The sequence below is a fragment of the Schistocerca nitens genome, chromosome 2 (assembly GCF_023898315.1).
Source record: "Schistocerca nitens isolate TAMUIC-IGC-003100 chromosome 2, iqSchNite1.1, whole genome shotgun sequence".
In the NCBI taxonomy this organism is placed as follows: Eukaryota; Metazoa; Arthropoda; class Insecta; order Orthoptera; family Acrididae; genus Schistocerca; species Schistocerca nitens.
Genome location: NC_064615.1, coordinates 864,005,700 through 864,027,237, shown reverse-complemented (window position 1 = coordinate 864,027,237; position 21,538 = coordinate 864,005,700). Strand labels below are relative to the sequence as shown.

Below are 21,538 nucleotides of genomic sequence, written 5' to 3'. Positions count from 1 at the left end.
TATTTGCCAGCAAAACCTAGCTGCAAGACCGTTACAAGCTTTTCAGACTGTTTCTGACCACCATTTATATTGGGTTAACCCATTATTTGCTTCGGGTGGGCTAAATGATTAATTGCGAGTAACAGATTACAAAGTTCTAGTTTCGACCAGATAATAAGTTGTAGAAACCTGTTAGTTATTTAATGGGCTCCACATAGAGCGTAAAGCACTCTGAAACCAGTGAAAAAGTTCGCATTAGTGTAGCACTTTGTGAATTGGTAAAGTTGCTTTCACTGCAGATGTTCTCTCGGTAGTTTTGACCGCAAATATCGCTGTGCCGTTTTGTTACTTCTTACAGTAAAACACCACCACAACTGACTACACAGGGTGTCTTTACAGTCACTATCAATTTCCATGAAAACGCTAGTTATTTTTTCTTAACTCGTCAGATACTGGTACGTTAGTGTGTGTGTCACTAAAGTCACTATCCCTTTCCGTGAAAACGCTAATTTGTTTTTCTTTTCTTTGCAGATCTGGTACCTTGGTACAAGATGTTCTGCGCGGAAGAACGGGTTTCCATTGTTTGTGCATGTGTACACGGATTGTCATATGAAGACGCCAGAGCGAAATTGTAAATTCCACAAACCATCCCCATCACAGGCACACATCCGTCGGCTAGTGAACAAATTTAAGCGTTCCGGCAGCATGTGTGATGAGGAACGTCATGGCTGACCACGCGTATCGGCAGAAATAGTGCAGTAGGTTCAAATTGCCAGTGATAGGAAGGCATGAACTCGACGCCTCAGTAGGGAATTGCATGTGCCTCGCAACGCACTGTGGAAAATGTGGTGTCACCGCCAGACACCACACTTGCTAGGTGGTAGCTTAAATCGGCCGCGGTCCATTAGTACATGTCGGACCCGCGTGTCGCCACTGAGTGATCGCAGACCGAGCGCCACCACACGGCAGGTCTCGAGAGACGTACGAGCACTCGCCCCAGTTGTACGGACGACATTGCTAGCGACTACACGTACGAAGCCTTTCTCTCATTTGCCGAGAGACAGTTAGAATAGCCTTCAGCTAAGTCCATGGCTACGACCTAGCAAGGCGCCATTAACCATATCTGGAGAGAGTCTCACTTATATTATCAAGAGCGATGTACCGCAGAAGTGAATAAAAGTTAAGTATACGAGAAGCTCCGTTCTTTTCTTTATAACATTCATAACGTATCCTGTTTCAGAAATAACGCCAGTCGGCGTGTGTGTACGTGTGCCTTCCGGCTACCCGTCACTGTGGACTGGCTGCCTTGTCAGTCCACTACAGAAAAGTCTCCTTTTTACTCTACGGTAAAGTCCTTATCACATTCAGCTTCTGCACCATCTTGAGGACGGGGACTTCGCCTGTCGTCGTGCAATGTGTTATAACCTCCTGGAATCTGTAGAGAACGAGAATTTAAGAGACAACATTTTATTCTCCGGTGATGCCACATTCCACGTTTGTGGGAAAGTGCACAGACACAACAGCCGAACACGTGCATATGAAGAACCACATCAGGTATCGGAGTGGGAACGTGATACACCGAAGGTCAATGTTTGATCGGGTATGAGAAAAGCTTAACAGTATAGCTCATTTTTCCTTGCCGAAAAGTCAATTACAGGAAACAGGTACGTCTACATGTTAGAACTGCACCTTGAACCACAGCTTCAGGATGATGGCATACGAGATACAGTTGCGTTTCAGCAAGATGGTGCGCCTTCACATTTTGCACACATCGTCCTTGATTACCTGAACAGAATCTTTCCAGGGAGCTGGATAGGCAGAGAGTCACCTCGGCTGTGAGCTTCCCGTTCACCTGATCTTACTCCTTCAGACTTTTTTGCAAGGGGGTACATCAAGTCCAAAGTGAACACTAGCGAAGTGAATAGTCTATCTCATCTACGGAATCGTATCACAGAAGCAGCAGGCCACGTTACGACTGAAATGTTAAGTTCTACATTTGTCCCACTACTAAAAGATTTAGTATTTGTTTCGACCTGGATGGCGGTCATGCAGAAGGACCATAGAATATGTGTGAAACTTCACAATAAAATTGATGTTTCAGTGCCGACCTGAGTGGCCGTGCGGTTCTAGGCGCTACAGTCTGGAGCCGAGCGACCGCTACGGACGCAGGTTCGAATCCTGCCTCGCGCATGGATGTGTGTGATGTCCTTAGGTTAGTTAGGTTTAATTAGTTCTAAGTTCTAGGCGACTGATGACGTCAGAAGTTAAGTCGCATAGTGCTCAGAGCCATTTGATGTTTCAGTCGCTGCTTTCCTTCATTGAAATGGATACTGATTTTAGAGACACCCTGTACTTATGTCTTTTATTCATTGTTGGCAACCACATGGAACCACACACAAAACTGGATGTAAACTTTCCATACTGGTATCTTACTTTTCTACGATCTATTACATCTGCATACTACGCGAGTACAAAACTGCAATCAACAAGGAAGCACAACACACTGGGACCTGTACAGATGTCGCTATTTCCGCTTTGGAACGATGGCACTGCTTGTGCAGTGGAATGACGCTCCACTTGGGTCTGTGTTAAGTATTAACGAAGAAACGAAGCCTTCCAGCCCCACGTTAAGCCCTTTCTAGGCTGCAGGCGATTGAATAACACCCAGTCCGGGCAGACCTATTAATGAGTGGTATCCCGACCGCACGGAGCTATATATGGACAATGGATTGCGAAACAGAACTCTGAGGTATGAGCATCGATTTGCTTCGAATTACTGAAATTTTCACAGCGAGAAGAAAAGCATAGTGATAAAAACTGAATAGTTTTCTCAATGCTATTCAAAAATGGCCTCCAGGAGCCACGGACCTTGCCTCACTAGGGAAGCTTGTGTGTCTCAAGAATACAGATAGCGATAACGTAGGTGCTACTACATTGTGTGTGTGTGTGTGTGTGTGTGTGTGTGTGTGTGTTTATGCGAGAGCAGGGAGGGATGGGAGCGGGGAGGGACAGCAGTCTTTTATTGCAGCAGAAATAATCTGGATGACTGACCGATTTGACTGTGTAACATTAACCACTACTTTTACTTTTACATACGTATTCTGCAGACCACTGTGAAGTGCATGGCAGAGGGTACTTGGCTTGGTACCATGAGTTAGTTTCTTCTTATTCCAAATGCGTATGAGGTATGTGAAGAATAATTGCTTAAAGGACCATTTGCGTGCTGCAATTAGTCACATCTTGTCTTGACGGTCCCTTCGGGAGCAATACGTAGGGGGATAAAGAATATCTCTAGATTCTGTTGTTAAAACTTATTCCTGATACTTTGTAAGTTTGCGGATAATGTAAAAGCTTAGAGGTAAGTATTGCCATCTGTTGCTGCGTACGGGAACTATCAAAACTGACATTGGTCTCACCCCTAAGGAGTGAGACCAACGTCAATTTTGATGATTCCCGTACGCAGCAACAGATGGCAACACTTATCTCTAAGCTTTTAAATTTGAGGGTTAGTCCGTTTTTCCGCGGATGTCCTTATATGATTGCATGCTAACAGACAAATGGTTCAAATGGCTCTGAGCACTATGGGACTCAACTGCTGAGGTCATTAGTCCCCTAGAACTTAGAACTAGTTAAACCTAACTAACCTAAGGACATCACAAACATCCATGCCCGAGGCAGGATTCGAACCTGCGACCGTAGCGGTCTTGCGGTTCCAGACTGCAGCGCCTTTAACCGCACGGCCACTTCGGCCGGCGCTAACAGACAGACAGTGTCAACATGACGCTGCAGAACATGGCGGCTAAGTTTCTAGTTGGCATCAAATATGGCGGTGCCTCGGCTAGTCTATGTTGTCGATACGTATAGTGTGGACGTGGCACTCACTCGTCGACCTTTCGCTGCGCGTCCCTGGGCGCGCTGTCGAACAGCAGGTGCTTGATGACCTGCGCCTGCACCACGCTGAGCAGCCCGCCCGTGGTGCTGCGCGCCGCCACCAGTCCGAAGCCGAGCGGCTGCTCCGGCTCTCGGAACACCAGCCCCGAGCGTAGCCAGTCGGTGCGCGGCGGCACCAGCGCAGACCCGAACGTCACCTGCCGCAGCGTCTGCAACCGCCAAACACTCGCTGCTACACGCGCACCAGCACAAACTGCGGCAGCTAGTAGGGATTTCGGCCGGCGCTGCCGTTAGAACAGTGGCTCCCAACCTGGGAGTAACACAAATTTTTCTGAGGGGTAAAAACGAAAGGGCAACAGGCAGATTTCAGGAAAGCATTTGAGACAGTGCTCCACTGCAGGCTGTTAACGAAGGTACGAGCATATGGAATAAGTTCACAGATACGTGAGTGTCTCGAAGACTTCTTAAATAACAGAATCCAATATGTTGTCCTCATCGGCAAATAGCTGAGTAACTGTAGGAAGACGCAAGACGACTTCGTTCTCAAGCTCAAATTATTTTTGGGACCGAGAGCTGGCTGAAACCCGAAGTGGAAGCTCTGAGATATTTAGCGAGTCGTCGAACGTATATAGGGAAGACAGATTAGAGGCCATGGGAGGGGAAGTGCTCATTGCAGTTGACAAAAATATTGTCTCTGTTGAGGTCGAAGTTGAGTGTGACAGTGGAGTCATCAGGTCGTGTTAATTGTTGGATGTTTTTACCGGGCACCCGATTCCGCTGTGACAGGGTCATTCAAAGACAGTATAAGGTCAATAGCGAGTGGATACCAGATCATGCAGTACTAGCTGTAGGTGACTTTAGCCTGCCGAGTATAGACTGCGATGTCTCTGGACTCATTGGAAGGGGTACAGACAGACAGTCATGCGAAATACTTCTGTACACGTTTTCTGAAAATTGTCCCCAGTAGCTAGCTGGGCAGCCCACACCCAATGGAAATATCTTATACCCTGTAACTGCAAACTGGCCGGACCTTATCGACAGTGTGAGTATAGAAACGCAGATTAGCGATCATGGTGTCATTATAGCAACTATGATTACGAAAGTTAATAAATCAGTCAAGAAGGCTGGCAGAGTGTTTCTTCTAGATAGAGCAGATAAACAGTTATTAACATCTCACTTAGAAAGTAAAGTGGCATCACTTAGTTCCAGTAAGATGGGTGTAGAGGAACTATGGACAAAGTTTAAGCAGACTGTAAATCGTAGTCTGCAGAGTTACGTGTCTAGTAAGTGGATAAAGGATGGAAAAGACCCACCATGGTTTAATAACGAAATTCAGCGGATGCGGAGGAAGCAGAAGCTGTTGAACTCTAGGTTCAAAAGGGGAGGCACAAATAACGACAAGTGAAGGTTAGTAGAGATTCGTGCGTTTTGAAAAGACCTATTTGCGAAGCATACAACAACTACCACCGTCACGCCTTAGCAAAAGATTTGACAGAGAACCCGAGAAAATGCTGGTCGTGTGTAAAATCTCTAAGCGGGTCTAAGACTTCCATTCAGTCCCCTGTTGACCAGTCTGGTGTGGCAGTTGAAGGTAGCAAAACTGGAGCCGAAGTTTTAAATTTCACGTTTAAGAAATCGTTCGCACAGGAGAACCGTACAAACATCGGACAGACCCCCATCGGACAGACCCCCATATGGACGACATAGAAATAAGCATACCTAGCATAGAGAAACAACTGACAGATTTGAAAACAAATAAATCACCAGGTCCAGATAGAATACCAGTTCGATTTTACAAAGAGTACTCTACGGCATTGGCCTCTTACCTATCCTGCATTTATCGTGAATCTTTCGCCAAGCACAGAGTCCCAAGCGACTGAAAAAAAAAAAAAAAGTCGCAGGTGACTCCAGTATATAAGAGAGGTAAAAGAACGGACCCGAAAAATTATAGACCAATACCCATAACTTATGTTTGCTGCAGAATGCTTGAACATATTCTCAATTCGAATACAATAAACTTTCTTGAGACTAAGGCCGGCCGTTGTGGCCGAGCGGTTCTAGGCGCTTCAGTGTGGAACCGCGCTGCCGCTACGGTCGCAGGTTCGAATCCTGCCTCAGGCATGGATGTGTGTGATGTCCTTAGGTTAGTTAGGTTTAAGTAGTTCTAAGTCTAGGGGACTGATGACCTCAGATGTTAAAAGTCCCGTAGTGCTTGGAACCATTTTTGAGACTAAGAAGCTTATGTCTGAGAATCACCATGGTTTTAGAAAGCATCGCTCTTGTGACACTCAGCTTGTCCTTTTCTCACACGATATACTGAGAACCATGGATAAAGGGGAACAGGCAGATTCCATATTTCTAGAAAGAATTTGACACGGTGCCCCATTGCAGGCTGTTAACGAAGATACGAGCGCACGGAATAATTTCACAGATATGTGAGTGGCTCGAAGACTTCTTAAATAATAGAACCCAGTAGGTTGTCATCGACGGCGAGTGTTCATCAGAGAGTAGGGTATCGTCAGGACACACGAAGATAAGATATGAAAAATTAGGGCTCATACGGAGGCATACAGTCAGTCGTTTTTCCCTCGTGTAATTTGCGAGCGGAACAGGAGGGGAAATGACAAGTAGTGGTACAGGGTACCCTCCGCCACGCACAGTATGGTGGCTTGCGGAGTGTCTATGTAGATGTAGACGTAGAAAGGGCTTCATTGTGTTTTGGTCACGAAATTAAATTTATTTTTAAAATTTTTTACTGTAATATCTCTTTATATTCGATGAATTATTCTGATACAATTCTACCCTTGAATGACGTTTACTAATTTTCTATCTTCATACTCGCAGAACCTATGCGCAAAGTAGTTTCATGCAATAGCTATGCCATGAGCGCATAATTATTCTTTGTAGTACTCTCTCTGGTGGTTGTTAGAAAAAAGCTTCCGAGATTCGTGCCGATTAGCCTGAGCATTGTTTGAAGAATTGTAATCTGAATATTGAGATTTATGACAAAAGATAACTGATACGAAATTGTACGATTAAAAGGGATATATATATATAGCTCCTTTTCATACAAAAGGTGTGTAACAATTTACATTATTTGACATTTGAGAATTAATGATATTCATTGATATATTGCGTGGTTGTTAATCAGAAGGGAACTTCCGAAAGACTGGATACGAACTTGCATTTAGTAGTCCAATAGCTCCATTACTTCTTCGGAAGGTTAAACTTCATCAAAGCCAAATATCCGCTTGATGTGAGGTTTCCCGACTGATTATACAACGCTCCCAAAAATACGAGGCATTTTATTTGTACAGATTAGCAGACTGCCGCAAAGCACGAGCCTGCAGAGAAGAAGAATCATCGCCTGATTTCATTCTAACAAGTAAAATTTCTGGATCATTTTGAGTGACTGAGATATGACTGTGTATCCTATTATGAATAATTGATTGCTCGAACGAATTGAGAACTACATAACTACATAATTGCATAGATAGGAGGAAAAATTACATTACTATAAGTACTATTTCATAACTCTGTAAAACTGGTTACACAAGTGACGAGTAATCATAAAATATTCTATAATCATGGGGACATGCAATATTTTATAATGTGTATATAGTCATAAGCTCTGTTAACAGAAACCACTGGCAAAAATAAAACAGGATATTGAAAATAAGAATCGATTAAAAACAACATAAAATAAAAGTAATTAACTCAGCCTCGGAAGAAGTCGAGGTTTGCGAACTAATTGCAACAATACCTACTTCTAGACCTAGTGTTGCTACACGATTGTACATTGCCCACATTGGAACGTGCGTGCCTCGGCAATCCTCGGATCTACGCATATCCGTGTGGATGGCCGCAAGATTTATTGTTGCAACAGTTCATATGGTGTACAGGAAATGATCACATTTACAAATAAATGGCACAAACGGTTCTCTGTTACCAGTTACCGACCCGTGCTGAAACGCCCATGCCAGTACGTGATGTAGCCTCTACGGGCGACAGTGCAGGTGGTTACGAAGGCCAGTCGATCGTATAGATGGCGAATACTGTCCTTCGATACGTTATTCCACACCTGTTCGAACTTTTTCACGTACTTCTGCAAGAGCTGTTGGCTGACGAGTCGCGCGAGTATCTTCTTATCCCATCATACACCACACTTACTCGATTGGAGACTAGTCCGGAGATCGTTGCTGGCCAGGGAAGTTGCTACACTTTTTTCAGAGCACGTTGAGTTTCACGGGCAGTGTGTGGACGAGCGTTCTGCATGTACCGGGCATTGATTAGCGTCAGAAACACGAAAGGTGAACTAGAGTTGTAGCTTATCGCACCACAGACCATGACATCTGGGGTGTGGCCAGTGCGTCTTGGACGAATGCACTTTACGAGCCTGTGCTCACCAGGTCTACGTAGTATGAGCAAACGACCTTCACTTGCGTGCAGGCAGAATCTGCTTTGAAAGCTGAAAACCACGGCGCTCCATTCCATAATCCAAGCGATTCTCTGATGGCACCAGTTGAGCCATGTATCTCGATGCTGTGGCGTGAGTGGAAGACGGGCTAGAGGTGGGTGCACCCGTAGTCCCACTGCTAATAACCGGTTCGCAACAGTTCGTGTTGAGGCATCCGGGTTCACAAGCCTTCTTATCTGTACTGTGATAGCTGTACGATCTGCCACAGCTGCCCTTGCAATACAACGATCCTGGCGGACGTCTGTGACATGTGGACGTCCAGAAACTCGTCTAGGGCTGTGAGAATATTCACGTGACCTCTGATACCAGCATCGTTGCATAACTGACCCAACACTTCGAACCTTTGAGGCAATTCTCCGAAAGGACCATCCGCCAATTGAAAGGCACAATGGGGCTCCTTTCAAACTCGCTCGTGCGATGGTAGACACAAATGGCGCTCTGGTAGCTATGTGATTAAGTTATCAGTTGACGGATGATGTTGAAACATTATCAGTATATCTACTATTCCCCAGGATGTACTGATTTTTTCCGGCAGTATACAATAGTCTATCTTAATTAATTATATTTATATGTGCCTATCAATATCTACAATGTAGGAAACGCTTCTCGTGATCTGTTGATGTTATTTTGGTATTCGGAACGTCCGCTTAATCTTATAGACGAAAAAGTGAGCAACTGCCGTTTAGATATTCGATGTGCAATCATATTAACTGTAGTCCACAAGTTTTGGTCGCTTGCAGTTGTTTGCAGATCGCAGTCTGGTTGTCTGCAGATGAAGGAGTGCTGGGAACGGAAATTCATCAAAGAATGGCGCAAGTATACGGAGAGCACTGCATGTTTGGTGCAAGGATAAAGGCGTGGCACAAGCGGTTCCTCGCACTCTTTGCTGTCAGGAAGCGCTCTGTACACTTATTCTCTTATTTTGAGACATCCATCTGATTTTTTTAAATAGTGTAGGTACATATCTAAAGTTTTGCTTCGCACAGTTTTGAAAATCATATCAGGTAGGTGGCTTCCCCTTTTGCTCGGGTGCGGCAATGTAACTTCCTTGTTTGAGAGGCGCGCCATTCAGGCTGTAGCGGTCGCAGCGGGGCGGTCGTGGTCCCATTCGACAGGCGTAGTTCTAAAATGTTGTTTGTTTCTTCCAGGTCAGTCACCACCACGCGTTGGAAGAGAGAGGAATGTGCGTTTGCCGTCGAGGCCCACTTTTCGAACAGCTGATCTGTGATTACAACGGCGGGCCGGAGTGGCCGTGCAGTTCTAGGCGCTACAGTCTGGAACCGACCGACCGCTACGGTCGCAGGTTCGAATCCTGCCTCGGGCATGGATGTGTGTGATGTCCTTAGGTTAGTTAGGTTTAATTAGTTCTAAGTTCTAGGCGACTGATGACCTCAGAAGTTAAGTCGCATAGTGCTCAGAGCCATTTGTGATTACAACGCCTTCCAAGATCCTTGAGTGTAACCCCGCTGGGCCGTGTCCCGGGCCGGTAATCAGTTGTTACAGGGACCGTGCCCCGGACCGGAAATCGGTTGTTACGTGTGTTACTACGTTCAGACAAACCGCGAGTACGACGAGACGAAGAACTGGAGTACCTCGGCCCATCGGATCACATGAGAACATGGAGGCAATGAGAGGTTTAGTCTTGCAATCTCCACGACGTTCTGCGCGCAGAAATACGTTTACCCTTGGACTTTCCGATCGTTTAGCGAGGTGAATTCTTCACGATGACCCTCATCGCCATCCGTATAAGTTGACAATTGTACAGGACCTCTCAGAAAGCGACTAAAGTTATCACTTCTCAAAGACGTTCCTGAGGACACAATTGTTTGTTTCAGTGATTAAGCCCATTTTCACTTCACTCGATGCATCAACAAACAGAACATGCGTTAATGTGCCGACACCAATCCCCAAGAATTGCGTCAAACGCCTATGCAGTCATTTATATAAAGTCATAGTGTGATGTGCAATTTCCTCAGCAATTCCCCCCCCCCCCCTTTTTTTTAACACAGTTGGGTCACAGTGACAGTGACTTCAGACCGACATGTTTTCATGTTGGAGGGATTTTTTTTTCCACGACTTGATGAACTGGACTTCCGTCGCATTTGGTTCCAACAGAACGGAACAAGAATCACACTTCAAGGACATCAACGGCTATTTTGAAGGAACACTTCCCTGAACGCCTATATCAATATGCGGCGGTTTGGAGTGGCCAGCCCGCTCCCCCGATTTGGCCCCTTGCCTTTTTTTAATTTTTTTTTTTTTTTAAATCTTGCGTTTATGTCAATCGTCCCAGGACCCTACAAGACCTGAAGGCGGCCAACATCTGGGCAGAAATTGCCATCATACCCACTGCTATGCTGGTAAGGTCCATGAGAAACGCCAGGAATCGGCTTATTTAGTGTTTGGGTAATGGAGGGGGCGCCACCTACTTGATACGATTTAAAACTGTGTAAAACAAAACTTCAGATATCTGCCTGCATTATTAAGAAAATAGAAAAATTCTAACTCATGAAACTGGTTTGATGTCAGGAACTTATGTTACCACGCCCAATATGTTATAAACAGAGACAGCCCTACAACATTTCCTTGGAATACTCCCACAACATGTTTATGCTGTGCACTGAGCCACTGGTACACAGCGATCTGCACCAGAGAGCGTTACTTTCCAGGGGCTCCAGCTGTGGCGCCACGCCCATTTCCAGTTTGTTGCGCTTGGACCGTGCTAACAATATTGGACCGATTTATGCTTCTGCTACAAGAATGTCAAAGGGCCAGATGCATCCGTCGCCAGTGATATCAGTTGCTGCAGCGGATGCTCATAACTGGAACTACTTTCCTCTTCACAAATGCAAGATAATTGCACCAGTAACAGGATAAGTAACGACGCGCGGCCAGTGTCATTCACTTCACACATTCACTTCACAGCACAGTCCATTTGCAGTTCACATCCAACACAGTTCGCACCAAGTTCATGTTCGAGCGCCTACAGTTCTACAGCTCCAGTCTACATCAGCCGACGCCATCTTAAATGCCACTGTAATAGCTTGCTGCTGCATACAGGTATTCGTCGGGCTGTTGAATGACAGATGTTATTGTTGTCTTCAGTCCGAAGACTGGTTTGATGCCGCTCTCCATTCTGTGCAAGCCTCTTCATCTCTGAGTAATTGCTGCATCCTACATCCTTCTGAATCTGCTTACTGTATTCATCTCTTGGTTTTTTTACCCCCTCCCCCCCCCTCTCTCACGCTTCCCTCCGGTACTAAACTAGTGATCCTTGATGTCTCAGATGTGTCCCACCAACCGTTCCCTTCTCTGAAGGTGTGCCACAAATTTCTTTTCTCCCAAATTGTATTCAGCACTTCCTTATTAGTTAGGTGATCTACCCATCTAATCTTCAGCATTCTTATGTAGCACTACATTTCGAAAGTTTATATTCTATTCTTGTCTAAATTGTGTATCATCCATGTTTCACTTCCATGCATGCGTACTCTCCATACAAATACTTTCAGAAGACTTTCTGACTCTTAAACCTCTACTCGATGTTAACAAATTTCTCTTCTTTAGAAACGCATTTGTTGCCATTACCAGTCTACATTTTATATCCTCTCTACTTCGACCATCATCAGTTATTTTGCTGCCCGAACAGCGAATGTCATCTACTACTTTAAGTGTTTCATTTCCTAGAACGGCAAATATGTAATGAAATTATTAGTCAGGGACCGAACTGAACAGTCCCGCCAAAGAGTTGTATGTTTGATAATTATCTTCAGTATCAACGCTCAAAGTTGGTACATAAAATTAACAAAAGTTTATTATCCATCTAATGTTGTGTTGTCTCTGTTAATGTATTTTTTGTGAAACAAATACTAACAAAGAGATAGAGGGGCTGGCCAGTACTTGCCTCAGCTCAGTACAGCCGATAGATACACAAAACAGAGCAGAACAGAACAGGTAAGTACTGGCCAGCCCCTCTATCTCTTTGTTAGTATTTGTTTCACACCTTTATATGAGATTTTCCATTAATCATTTAATGTATTTTTTGGGATTCTGTGTCGACATAAAGTTGCGAAGCGTGCAGGCCAGCCACCTAGCACAGCAACTAAATAAATATCGGGAGATGGAAGTTTCTTGTGATGTTGGGCATCAAAAGGTTATGATGGATACAGCGTATCACATCCGTCGATTCGTCTCATTAATAATAACAAGTCCTATCTGCTAGGAAGATTTGAATCCAGTCACAAATGAGGTCCGATATTCTGTAAGCTCATATTTCGTTCACTAAACGATAACGTGGAGTTGTATCGAATGTCTTTGGAAATTACGATGCTCTAGAGAGAGAGAGAGAAAGAGAGAGAAGAGAGATAGATAGATAGATAGATAGATAGAGAGAGAGAGAGAGAGAGAGAGGAGTGTTTCATTGTGTTTCACAAGTTCTCTATTTGTGGAACCCATATGAATTTTATAGATGAGATTTTCATATTGTGTGAGCATGAAACATATTCCACAATTCTGCAGAAGACTGATGCCAACGATGTAGGAATGAGTAATACGGGTCACTCTTTCTTCTATCGTTGTAGCAGTGGACATCACTAACCTTTTAAAAGTGCGAGGCATTCTTTATTACGAATTTGATTAGCGAATATACATATTATGAATGAGAGGTTAAATGTCTAACTCCTTGAAGAGAACGAGATGGTTGTGGTTGACGCTAGGCATTATTCTTAATGCTCGCTTTTGTGCCAGCAGTGATTTATTTCTGTGTGAGTGTTACCCCTCTAAGCTAGCTCATTCTGTGAGTTAGTAGCGTCGCGCCAGCAGCTACTCGCTACTCGCTCCTCACTACTCGCTACTCACCACTGCCTCCTCCGGCGTGATGGGCGTGCCGCCGGTGACGGGGTTCTTCTGCAGCACCAGCCGCTGCTTGCGGGCGTACATCACCCTCTCTGCAACAACACCTGACCATTACACACCACACAGCGCACAGAAAATAGCATGCACTTCACATTTTACGTTACACGAGTCCAACGTTTCGGAAAGAGAATGTTTCAATAAAATTACGGCAATCAGGCCTGAATTGATCATCACTTCAGTGAACTAACGCAACTGTTGTTTATTATGAGAGTTATTAACTTTTTCAGCTCCATTATCGGAGCTCACTAGGCATACTGATTTTACGCTTTGGCACCAGTGTCGGACGAGGTCCAACGCGACGTTTTGTTACTTTGAAACTTCCCATCGTCGACGCGACCGAGTGAACGCAGTCGTATGTAAACTGAGAGTAAGAATGAATTTTCCTCAGACTGCAATTGAATGACCTTCAATTTTACTGTAACGGGATGTGTTTCGAGGCTTGTAGCGTCGTATTCAGGTGTGTCCACGTTAAAGACTGACAATAAGACAGTGAAAATGTAACAAAGGGTGTTCATAAATTCCCGATATCATTAAAAAATCATTAGTTTTAGATTTAGTTAGTTTCATGTTCCATTGATCATTTTGCATGATAAATCGTAATGATGTGGAACGAATCATTTTACATTCACATAGCCGGCCATTGTGGCCGAGCGGTTCTAGGCACATCAGTCCCGAACCGCGCTGCTGCAACGGTCACAGGTTCGAATCCTGCCTCGGGCATGGATGTGTGTGATGTTCTTAGGTTAGTAAGGTTTAAGTAGTTCTAAGTCTAGGGGACTGATGACCTCAGATGTTACGTTCCATAGTGCTCAGAGCCATTTGAACCATTTTTTACATTCACATCGCAAATTAATTTGTAACTATGGTAATAGAAATTCTTCTACGGAAGAGAAAGAGTTATCAAGGAGAAACTTTTTCACTTTGTTTTCAAAGTTTACTTTGCTGTTGTCAGGCAATTTATATCACTGGCTAAGTTACGGCATTATGTGTCTCTTTTTGTGCTAAAGCCAATCTTAATGTGGAGCAATGAGTGTCATTTTTCCATCTGGCATTGTCGGGGTAGTTTCTCTGAAAGGGCACGGACGACTTCCTTCCCCGTCCTTTCCTAATGCGGGTCCCCTCCTCCAAATGAACCATCCAACTGTCTGGTATTGTTCACACATCAAAACAAGTTTTGCATCACCTCGGTCAAAGAACTTTGGAACCTGTACAGAAAAGTGGAATAGAGATCAACGTAAACATCATTTCCGCCCTTTTTATTGCTCATTAAAACCACACATTGCATGTTGTACCACCATACAGCGAGACCTTCAGAGGTGGTGCTCCAGACTGCTGTACACACCGGTACCTCTAGTACCAAGTAGCCCGTCCTCTTGCATTGATGCATGCCTGTATTCGACGTGGCATATTATCCACAAGTTCATGAAGGCGCTGTTTGACCAGATTGTCCCACTCCTCAATGGCGATTCGGCGTAGATCTCTCAGAGTGGTTGGTGGCTCACGTCGTCCATAAACAGCCCTTTTCAATCTATCCCAGGCGTGTTCGATAGGGTTCATGTCTGGAGAACATTCTGGCCACTCTAGTCGAGCGATGTCGTTATCCTGAATAAAGTCAATCACAAGATGTGCATGACGGGGACGCCAATTGTCGTCCATGAAGACTAATGCCTTGCCAAAATGCTGTCGACATGGTTGCACTATCGGTCGGAGGATGGCATTCACGTATCGTACAGCCGTTACGCCTCCTTCCGTGACCACAAGCGGCGTATGTCGGCACCACATAATGCCACCCCAAAACAGCAGGGAACCTCCACGATGCTGCACTCACTGGACAGTGGACAGACGATTGTCTGGTTGAAGGCATATGCTACACTCATCGATGAAGAGATCGTGATGCCAATCCTGAGCGGTCCATTCGGCATGTTGTTCGGCCCATCTGTACCATTCTGCATGATGTCATGGTTGCAGGCCGGTGTGGCCGAGCGGTTCTAGGCGCTTCAGTCTGGAACCGCGCGACCGCTACGGTCGCAGGTTCGAATCCTGCCTCGGGCATGGATGTGTGTGATGTCCTTAGGTTAGTTAGGTTTAAGTAGTTCTAAGTTCTAGGGGACTGATGACCTGAGATGTTAAGTCCAATAGTACTCAGAGCCATTTGTCATGGTTGCAACCTTGGACCTCGCCATAGATATCGGGATTGAAGTTGCGCACTATGCAGCCTATTGGGCACAGTTTGAGTCGTAATACGACGTCCTGTGGCTGCACGAAAAGCATTCGTTGCTTTGAGGGTTCGTCCGAGTCATAATCCGTAGCTAGCGGTCATCCATTGCAGTAGTAGCCCTCGGGTGGCCTGAACGAGGCATGTCATCGACAGTTCCTGTCACTCTGTACCGCCTCCATGTCCGAACAACATCGCTTTGCTTCACTCCGAGACGCCCGGACACTTCCCTTGTTGAGAACCCTTTCTGGCACAAAGTAACAATGCGGACGCGATCGAACCGCGATATTGACCGTCTACGCATGGTTGAACTACGGACTACACTAACCGTGTACCTCCTTCCTTGTGGAATGACTGGAACTGATCGGCTGTCGGAACCCCTCCGTCTAACAGGCACTGCTTGGGCGGGTTTAGTGACATCACTCAAAGGGACTGTGTCTGTGATACAATATCCACAGTCAACGTCTATCTTCAGGATTCTGGGAACCGGATTATGCATAACTATTTTTGATGTGTTTAATTAGGTACGTCTTTGGTCATTTTGAACAGCAATGGATTATGCATAACAAACTTCATGAGGGAATCAGTAGTCAGAATGCCCAGCTCCTTAAATAGGTGTCTACAAGACGATCGTGGGCGAACACCACATGTTATTCTCACAGCACGTTTTAGAGTAATGAAGTCTTGCTATCTTAAAGATCAGTTAACCTTGAGCATTATTCCATATGGCATAACTGAATGAAAGTATGTAAAATTTGTCACCTTAATATATGTCTACAATTAAGGTAAGGACGACCAACTAATGACTTTAGTGCGGGTGCGCATCACGCTCGAACTCGCAGAAGGATCGGCGAAATGCAGCGAGTAGTGAGGATAATGAGCAAGCGGCACTACGTTAGCTGTATGTGGATAAGTTGAAAATCTGGATCTGACGGGAGGTGTGCTAGGGTAGTTCGCGCAATTGCGACGACCGCTGTATATAGATGGCGCAATGGTCACCGCACCTTTCTAATAAACAGGAGACCTGGGGTCGAGTCCCAGTCCAGCAAAAACTGCCAACTTTCTCCTTTGTTTTAAGTCAATGCCCACTGGCAGCTGATGTTATTAATTCCTTTGTGTCTTCTTATGTCAACTTACTGGTTTGTCTCTGCCCAAGATTTGCAATGGTTGTAAGTGCAAATGTGGCTGAAATAAGTAGCTTTTAGGAGTCACAAAACGCGCTTTTTTCCAGTTTAAATTCTCATCAATATAGACAGCTAAAACTTTTGAACTTTCCACCCTACTTATTATTCCCTCACCATGTTTTATGATTGGTGTAGTCCCCCTAGATGTGTAGAACTGAATATGGTGTGTCTTTTTAAAATTGAGACTGGGACCATTTGCAGAAAACCTTTCAATGATACTTTTGAGACTATTGTTTACCATTTCTTCTGTTTCTGTATGTATGCTCAGATTGATTACAATATTAGTGCCACTTGCAAAATTCAGTCTGAAACCGTGCGACCGCTACGGTCGCAGGTTCGGAGCCTGCCTCGGGCGTGGATGTGTGTGATGTCCTTAGGTTAGTTAGGTTTAAGTAGTTCTAAGTTCTAGGGGACTGGTGACCTCCGCTGTTAAGTCCCATGGTGCTCAGAGCCATTTGAACCATTTGAACCATCTGCAAAAGAACTAATTCTGCTTATTGTATATTAGACGGAAGATGGTTTACACACATGAGCAGAGATAGTACCTACGATTGAGCTTCGGGAACCACATATTTGATATCTTCCCAGTCAGAATAACACCCCCAGACTACATTGGTTGAATTACTAACAAGGTAACCTCCACATCGCACACCCCTCAGATTTAGTTATAAGTTGGCACAGTGGATAGGCCTTGAAAAACTGAACACAGATCAATTGAGAAAACAGGAAGAAGTTGTGTGGAACTGTGAAAAAATAAGCAAAATATTCAAACTGAGTAGTCCATGGGCAGGATATGTAACATCTAGGACACAAAGAGCTCAGGAGCGTCGTGGTCCCGTGGTAACGTGAGCAGCTGCGGAACGAGAGGTCCTTGGTTCAAATCTTCCATCGACTGAAAAGTTTAATTTTTTATTTTTAGTTTATGTGACAAACTCTTATGTTTTCATCACTTTTTTGGGAGTGATTATACATCCACAAGAAAACCTTAATCGGGCAAGGTAGAAGAATCTTTTTTTCCCATTCGCCAAATGAAGAAGTTAGGTGGGTCGACAATATATTCCTGTCATGTGACGCACATGCCGCCACCAGTGTCGTATAGAATATATCAGATGTGTTTTCCTGTGGAGAAATCGGTTGACCTATGACCTTGCGATCAAATGTTTTCGGTTCCCATCGGAGAGGCACGTCTTTCGTCTACTAATCGCACGGTTTTGCGATGCGGTCGCAAAACACAGACACTAAACTTATTACAGTGAACAGAGACGTCAATGAACGAACGGACAGATCATAACTATGCAAAAATAAAGAAATTAAACTTCTCACTCGAAGGAAGACTTGAACCAAGGACCTCTCGTTCTGCAGCTGCTCACGCTACCACAGGACCACGGCGCTCCTGAGTTCACGCTATCCATGATGTTGCCTATCTTGCCCATGGACTACTCAGTTTGTATATTTTGCTTATTTTTTCACAGTTCCCCACAACTTCTTCCTGTTTTCTCAATTGATCTGTGTTCAGTTTTTCAAGGCCTATCCACTGTGCCAACTTATAACTAAATCTGAGGGGGGTGCGATGGGGAGGTTCCCTTGTAAGTACAAATTTCTGCATACTTTTGGTCAGATGTGGCGTTATCCATTGATTGGCTGTACAGTCAATCCCATAAAGCTTCAGTTTATGTAGGACAATACTGTGATTCACAGAGTCAAATGCCTTAGATAGGTCGCACAAAATACAGACCGGCGCTATTTTACTGTTAAGTGCTCATAAAATTTGATGAGTGAACATGTAAATGGCATTCTCAGTAGAACAATTCTTCTGAAATCCACACTGTGCAGGACACTATTAGAGATAGAGAATCATGTTTTACTGTAAAACATTTAGCACCTTTCAAAGATTTTCATTTGTCCTTCGTTGCAGATTTGACTTGATGTGCATAAAAAAGGCGACAGATGGTGTCATCTGGTGTGCAAAATTTAAACCTGTGACAACGGTACGGGAGAGTACCACCGGCAAAAAGAAGCATAATGAGTTGGTTAAAAAAAAAAAAAAGGCAGGCAGTATCAAAGATCTTCCTCGACTTGGACGTCCCCCTTATGTCTCAAGCATGTGCTGACAGAGTGCAAGCTGCACTCCAACTTCAAATTTTCGAGATCGCAGAAAACAAGATCAACTGTCCGTGAAGTGTTACATAAGCGGTTACACCTATTGCGTACAAAATGCAGATGGTCCAAACATTGCAACCAAATGATCGTTCCCTGCGGTATGCACTCGCGTGATTCACGCTCGCCTCCATAGATGCTGGCACTGACTGCCTGAAAAAAGTGCCTATTTTCAGATGAAGCAACATTTCACATTTCTGGCTATGTGAATCTGCCACAACTTTAGGATTTGGGGCTCCGAAAACCCACATTACACACGTGAACACAGCCGTGATAGCTCGAAGCTTAATGCTTGATATGGCCCAATGCGCGATGGGGTGACGGGGCCATTTTTCTTTGCCTAGAAAGCCATAACGGCAAATGTTTAACTGGACACGCTCAAACAGTTCCTGCTGCCACAACCTGGAGAGCTTCAGCTGTCCATCATCTTCCAGCGTTACGGTGCGCTACCCACATTGGAGTCTGTACGTGAGGTTTGAGAGTTGGGTGGTTCGCTATGATCCCACCGCATGGCACCCGCGGTCTCTCGACGTCACGCCATTACGATCGCATGTCCAGAACGCCAGTCAATGGTGTTTATACCATTCGTGCACGAATCAATGAAACAGGCAGAACTGTTGATACTGCAATAGTGACCCCTACATGGGAAGAACATGCATGTCGCCTTAATGTTCTACGAGCGACTAGTGGAGAACGCAGTGATATTCTGCCATAACAGAAAAAAATCTTTGAGAGTTGCTAAACGTTTTACAACAATCCACGATGCTCTATCTCTAATAGCTCCGAAGTTATAATATTTTGATATGATAACTGGATTTTATGGACACCCTATACAATTGCGTTACTTATTGATTATGTGTTAACAAGTATGTGTGTGTGTGTGTGTGTGTGTGTGTGTGTGTGTGTGTGTGTGTGTGTGTCTGTGTATGTATGTGTGTAAGTCGTACGAATGCAAATTTCTAAAAAAAGCCTCAGTCAGGTTCTATTACTAAAGTGTTGTGGAAATCTACATAACAGCCATACGCGACACACTGAGGTGACAAAGGTCATGGGATACCTCCTCAAATCGAGTCGGACCTGCTTCGGCCAGGCGTAGTACAACAACTCGACGTGCCGTGGACTCAACAAGTCGTTGGAAGTCCCCTGCAGAAATGTTGAGCCATGCTGTCTCTATAGCGTCCATAATTGGGAAAGTGTTGCTGGCGCAGTATTTTGTGCACGAACTGACCTCTCGAATACGTCCCATAAATGTTCGACGCTACTCATATCGGGCGATCTGAGTGGCCAAATAATCCGCTCGAACTGTCCAGAATATTCTGACATTGCGCACTGTCATCCATGAAAATTCCATCGTTGTTTGGAAACATGAAGTCCATGAATGGCCTCAAATGGTCTCTAGCTAGCCGAACATAAACATCTCCACTTCACAGCATTCCAGCCCAGAACATTATGGAGCCAGCACCAGCTTGCACAGTGCCTTGTTGACAACTTGGATCCATGGTTTCGTGCGATTTGCGCCACACTCGAACCCTACCGTCAGCTCTTACCAACTGAAATCGGGACTCATGTGTCCAGGGCATGGTTTTCCAGTCGTTCAGGGTCCAACCAATAGGGTCACGAGCCCAGAAGAGGCGCAACGGGCGATGTCGTGCTGTTGGCAAGGTTTTACAGAAGTTCTAAATATAGCGCGTACTTCAATGCGAGATGCTTTTAATAATTACCACAACGAAATTCTGTCTCGAAATCTGGCAGAAAACCCAAAGAGATTCTGGTCATACATAAAGCACACCCGTGGCAAGACGCAATCAATACCTTCACTGCGCGATAACAACAGTGTAGTCACTGATGACAGTGCCACTAAAGCAGAGTTATTAAACACGGTTTTCCGAATCTCCTTCACCAAAGAAGACGAAGTAAATATTCCTGAATTCCAATCAAGAACAACTTCCAAGATGAGAAACATAGAAGTAGATATCTCGGTGTAATAAAGCAGCTTAAATCATTTAATAAAGGCAAGGCATCCGGTCCAGATTGTATACCAGTCAGGTTCCTCTCACAGTATGCTGATAAAATAGCTCCATATTCATACAACCACTCGCTCACAGAAAGATCCGTACCTAAAGACTGGAAAATTGCTCAAGACACACCAATACCCAAAAAGGGAAGTAGAAGTAATCCGCCGAATTACAGGCCTATATCACTAACGTCGAATTGCAGTAGGGCTTTAGAACATATACTGTATTCGAACATTATGAAGTACCTCGAAGAAAACGATTTATTGACATACAGGGTGTTACAAAAAGGTACGGCCAAACTTTCAGGAAACATTCCTCTCACACAAATAAAGAAAAGATGTTATGTGGACATGTGTCCGGAAACGCTTAATTTCCATGTTAGAGCTCGTTTTAGTTTCGTCAGTATGTACTGTACTTCCTCGATTCACCGCCAGTTGGCCCAACTGAAGGAAGGTAATGTTGACTTCGGTGCTTGTGTTGACATGCGACTCATTGCTCTACAGTACTAGCATCAAGCACATCAGTACGTAGCATCAACAGGTTAGTGTTCATCACGAACGTGGTTTTGCAGTCAGTGCAATGTTTACAAATGCGGAGTTGGCAGATGCCCATTTGATGTATGGATTAGCACGGGGCAATAGCCGTGGCGCGGTACGTTTGTACTGAGACAGATTTCCAGGACGAAGGTGTCCCGACAGGAAGACGTTCG

General features: G+C 44.7%; 1 protein-coding gene across 3 annotated transcripts in view; it reads right to left on the bottom strand.

The window, feature by feature from the left end:
* LOC126237137 (inactive ubiquitin carboxyl-terminal hydrolase MINDY-4B) overlaps window positions 1-21,538 on the bottom strand; it is a 517,352-nt gene that overhangs the window by 83,623 nt on the left and 412,191 nt on the right. For all 3 annotated transcript variants that reach the window (XM_049946966.1, XM_049946964.1, XM_049946965.1), the window contains exons 2-3: window positions 13,202-13,290; window positions 3,862-4,079 (exon numbers count right to left, since the gene is read on the bottom strand). In XM_049946966.1, coding sequence (XP_049802923.1) covers window positions 3,862-4,079; window positions 13,202-13,282 — 299 coding nt within the window. In that variant the 5' untranslated portion in view covers window positions 13,283-13,290. The remainder of the gene's footprint in view (window positions 1-3,861; window positions 4,080-13,201; window positions 13,291-21,538) is intronic.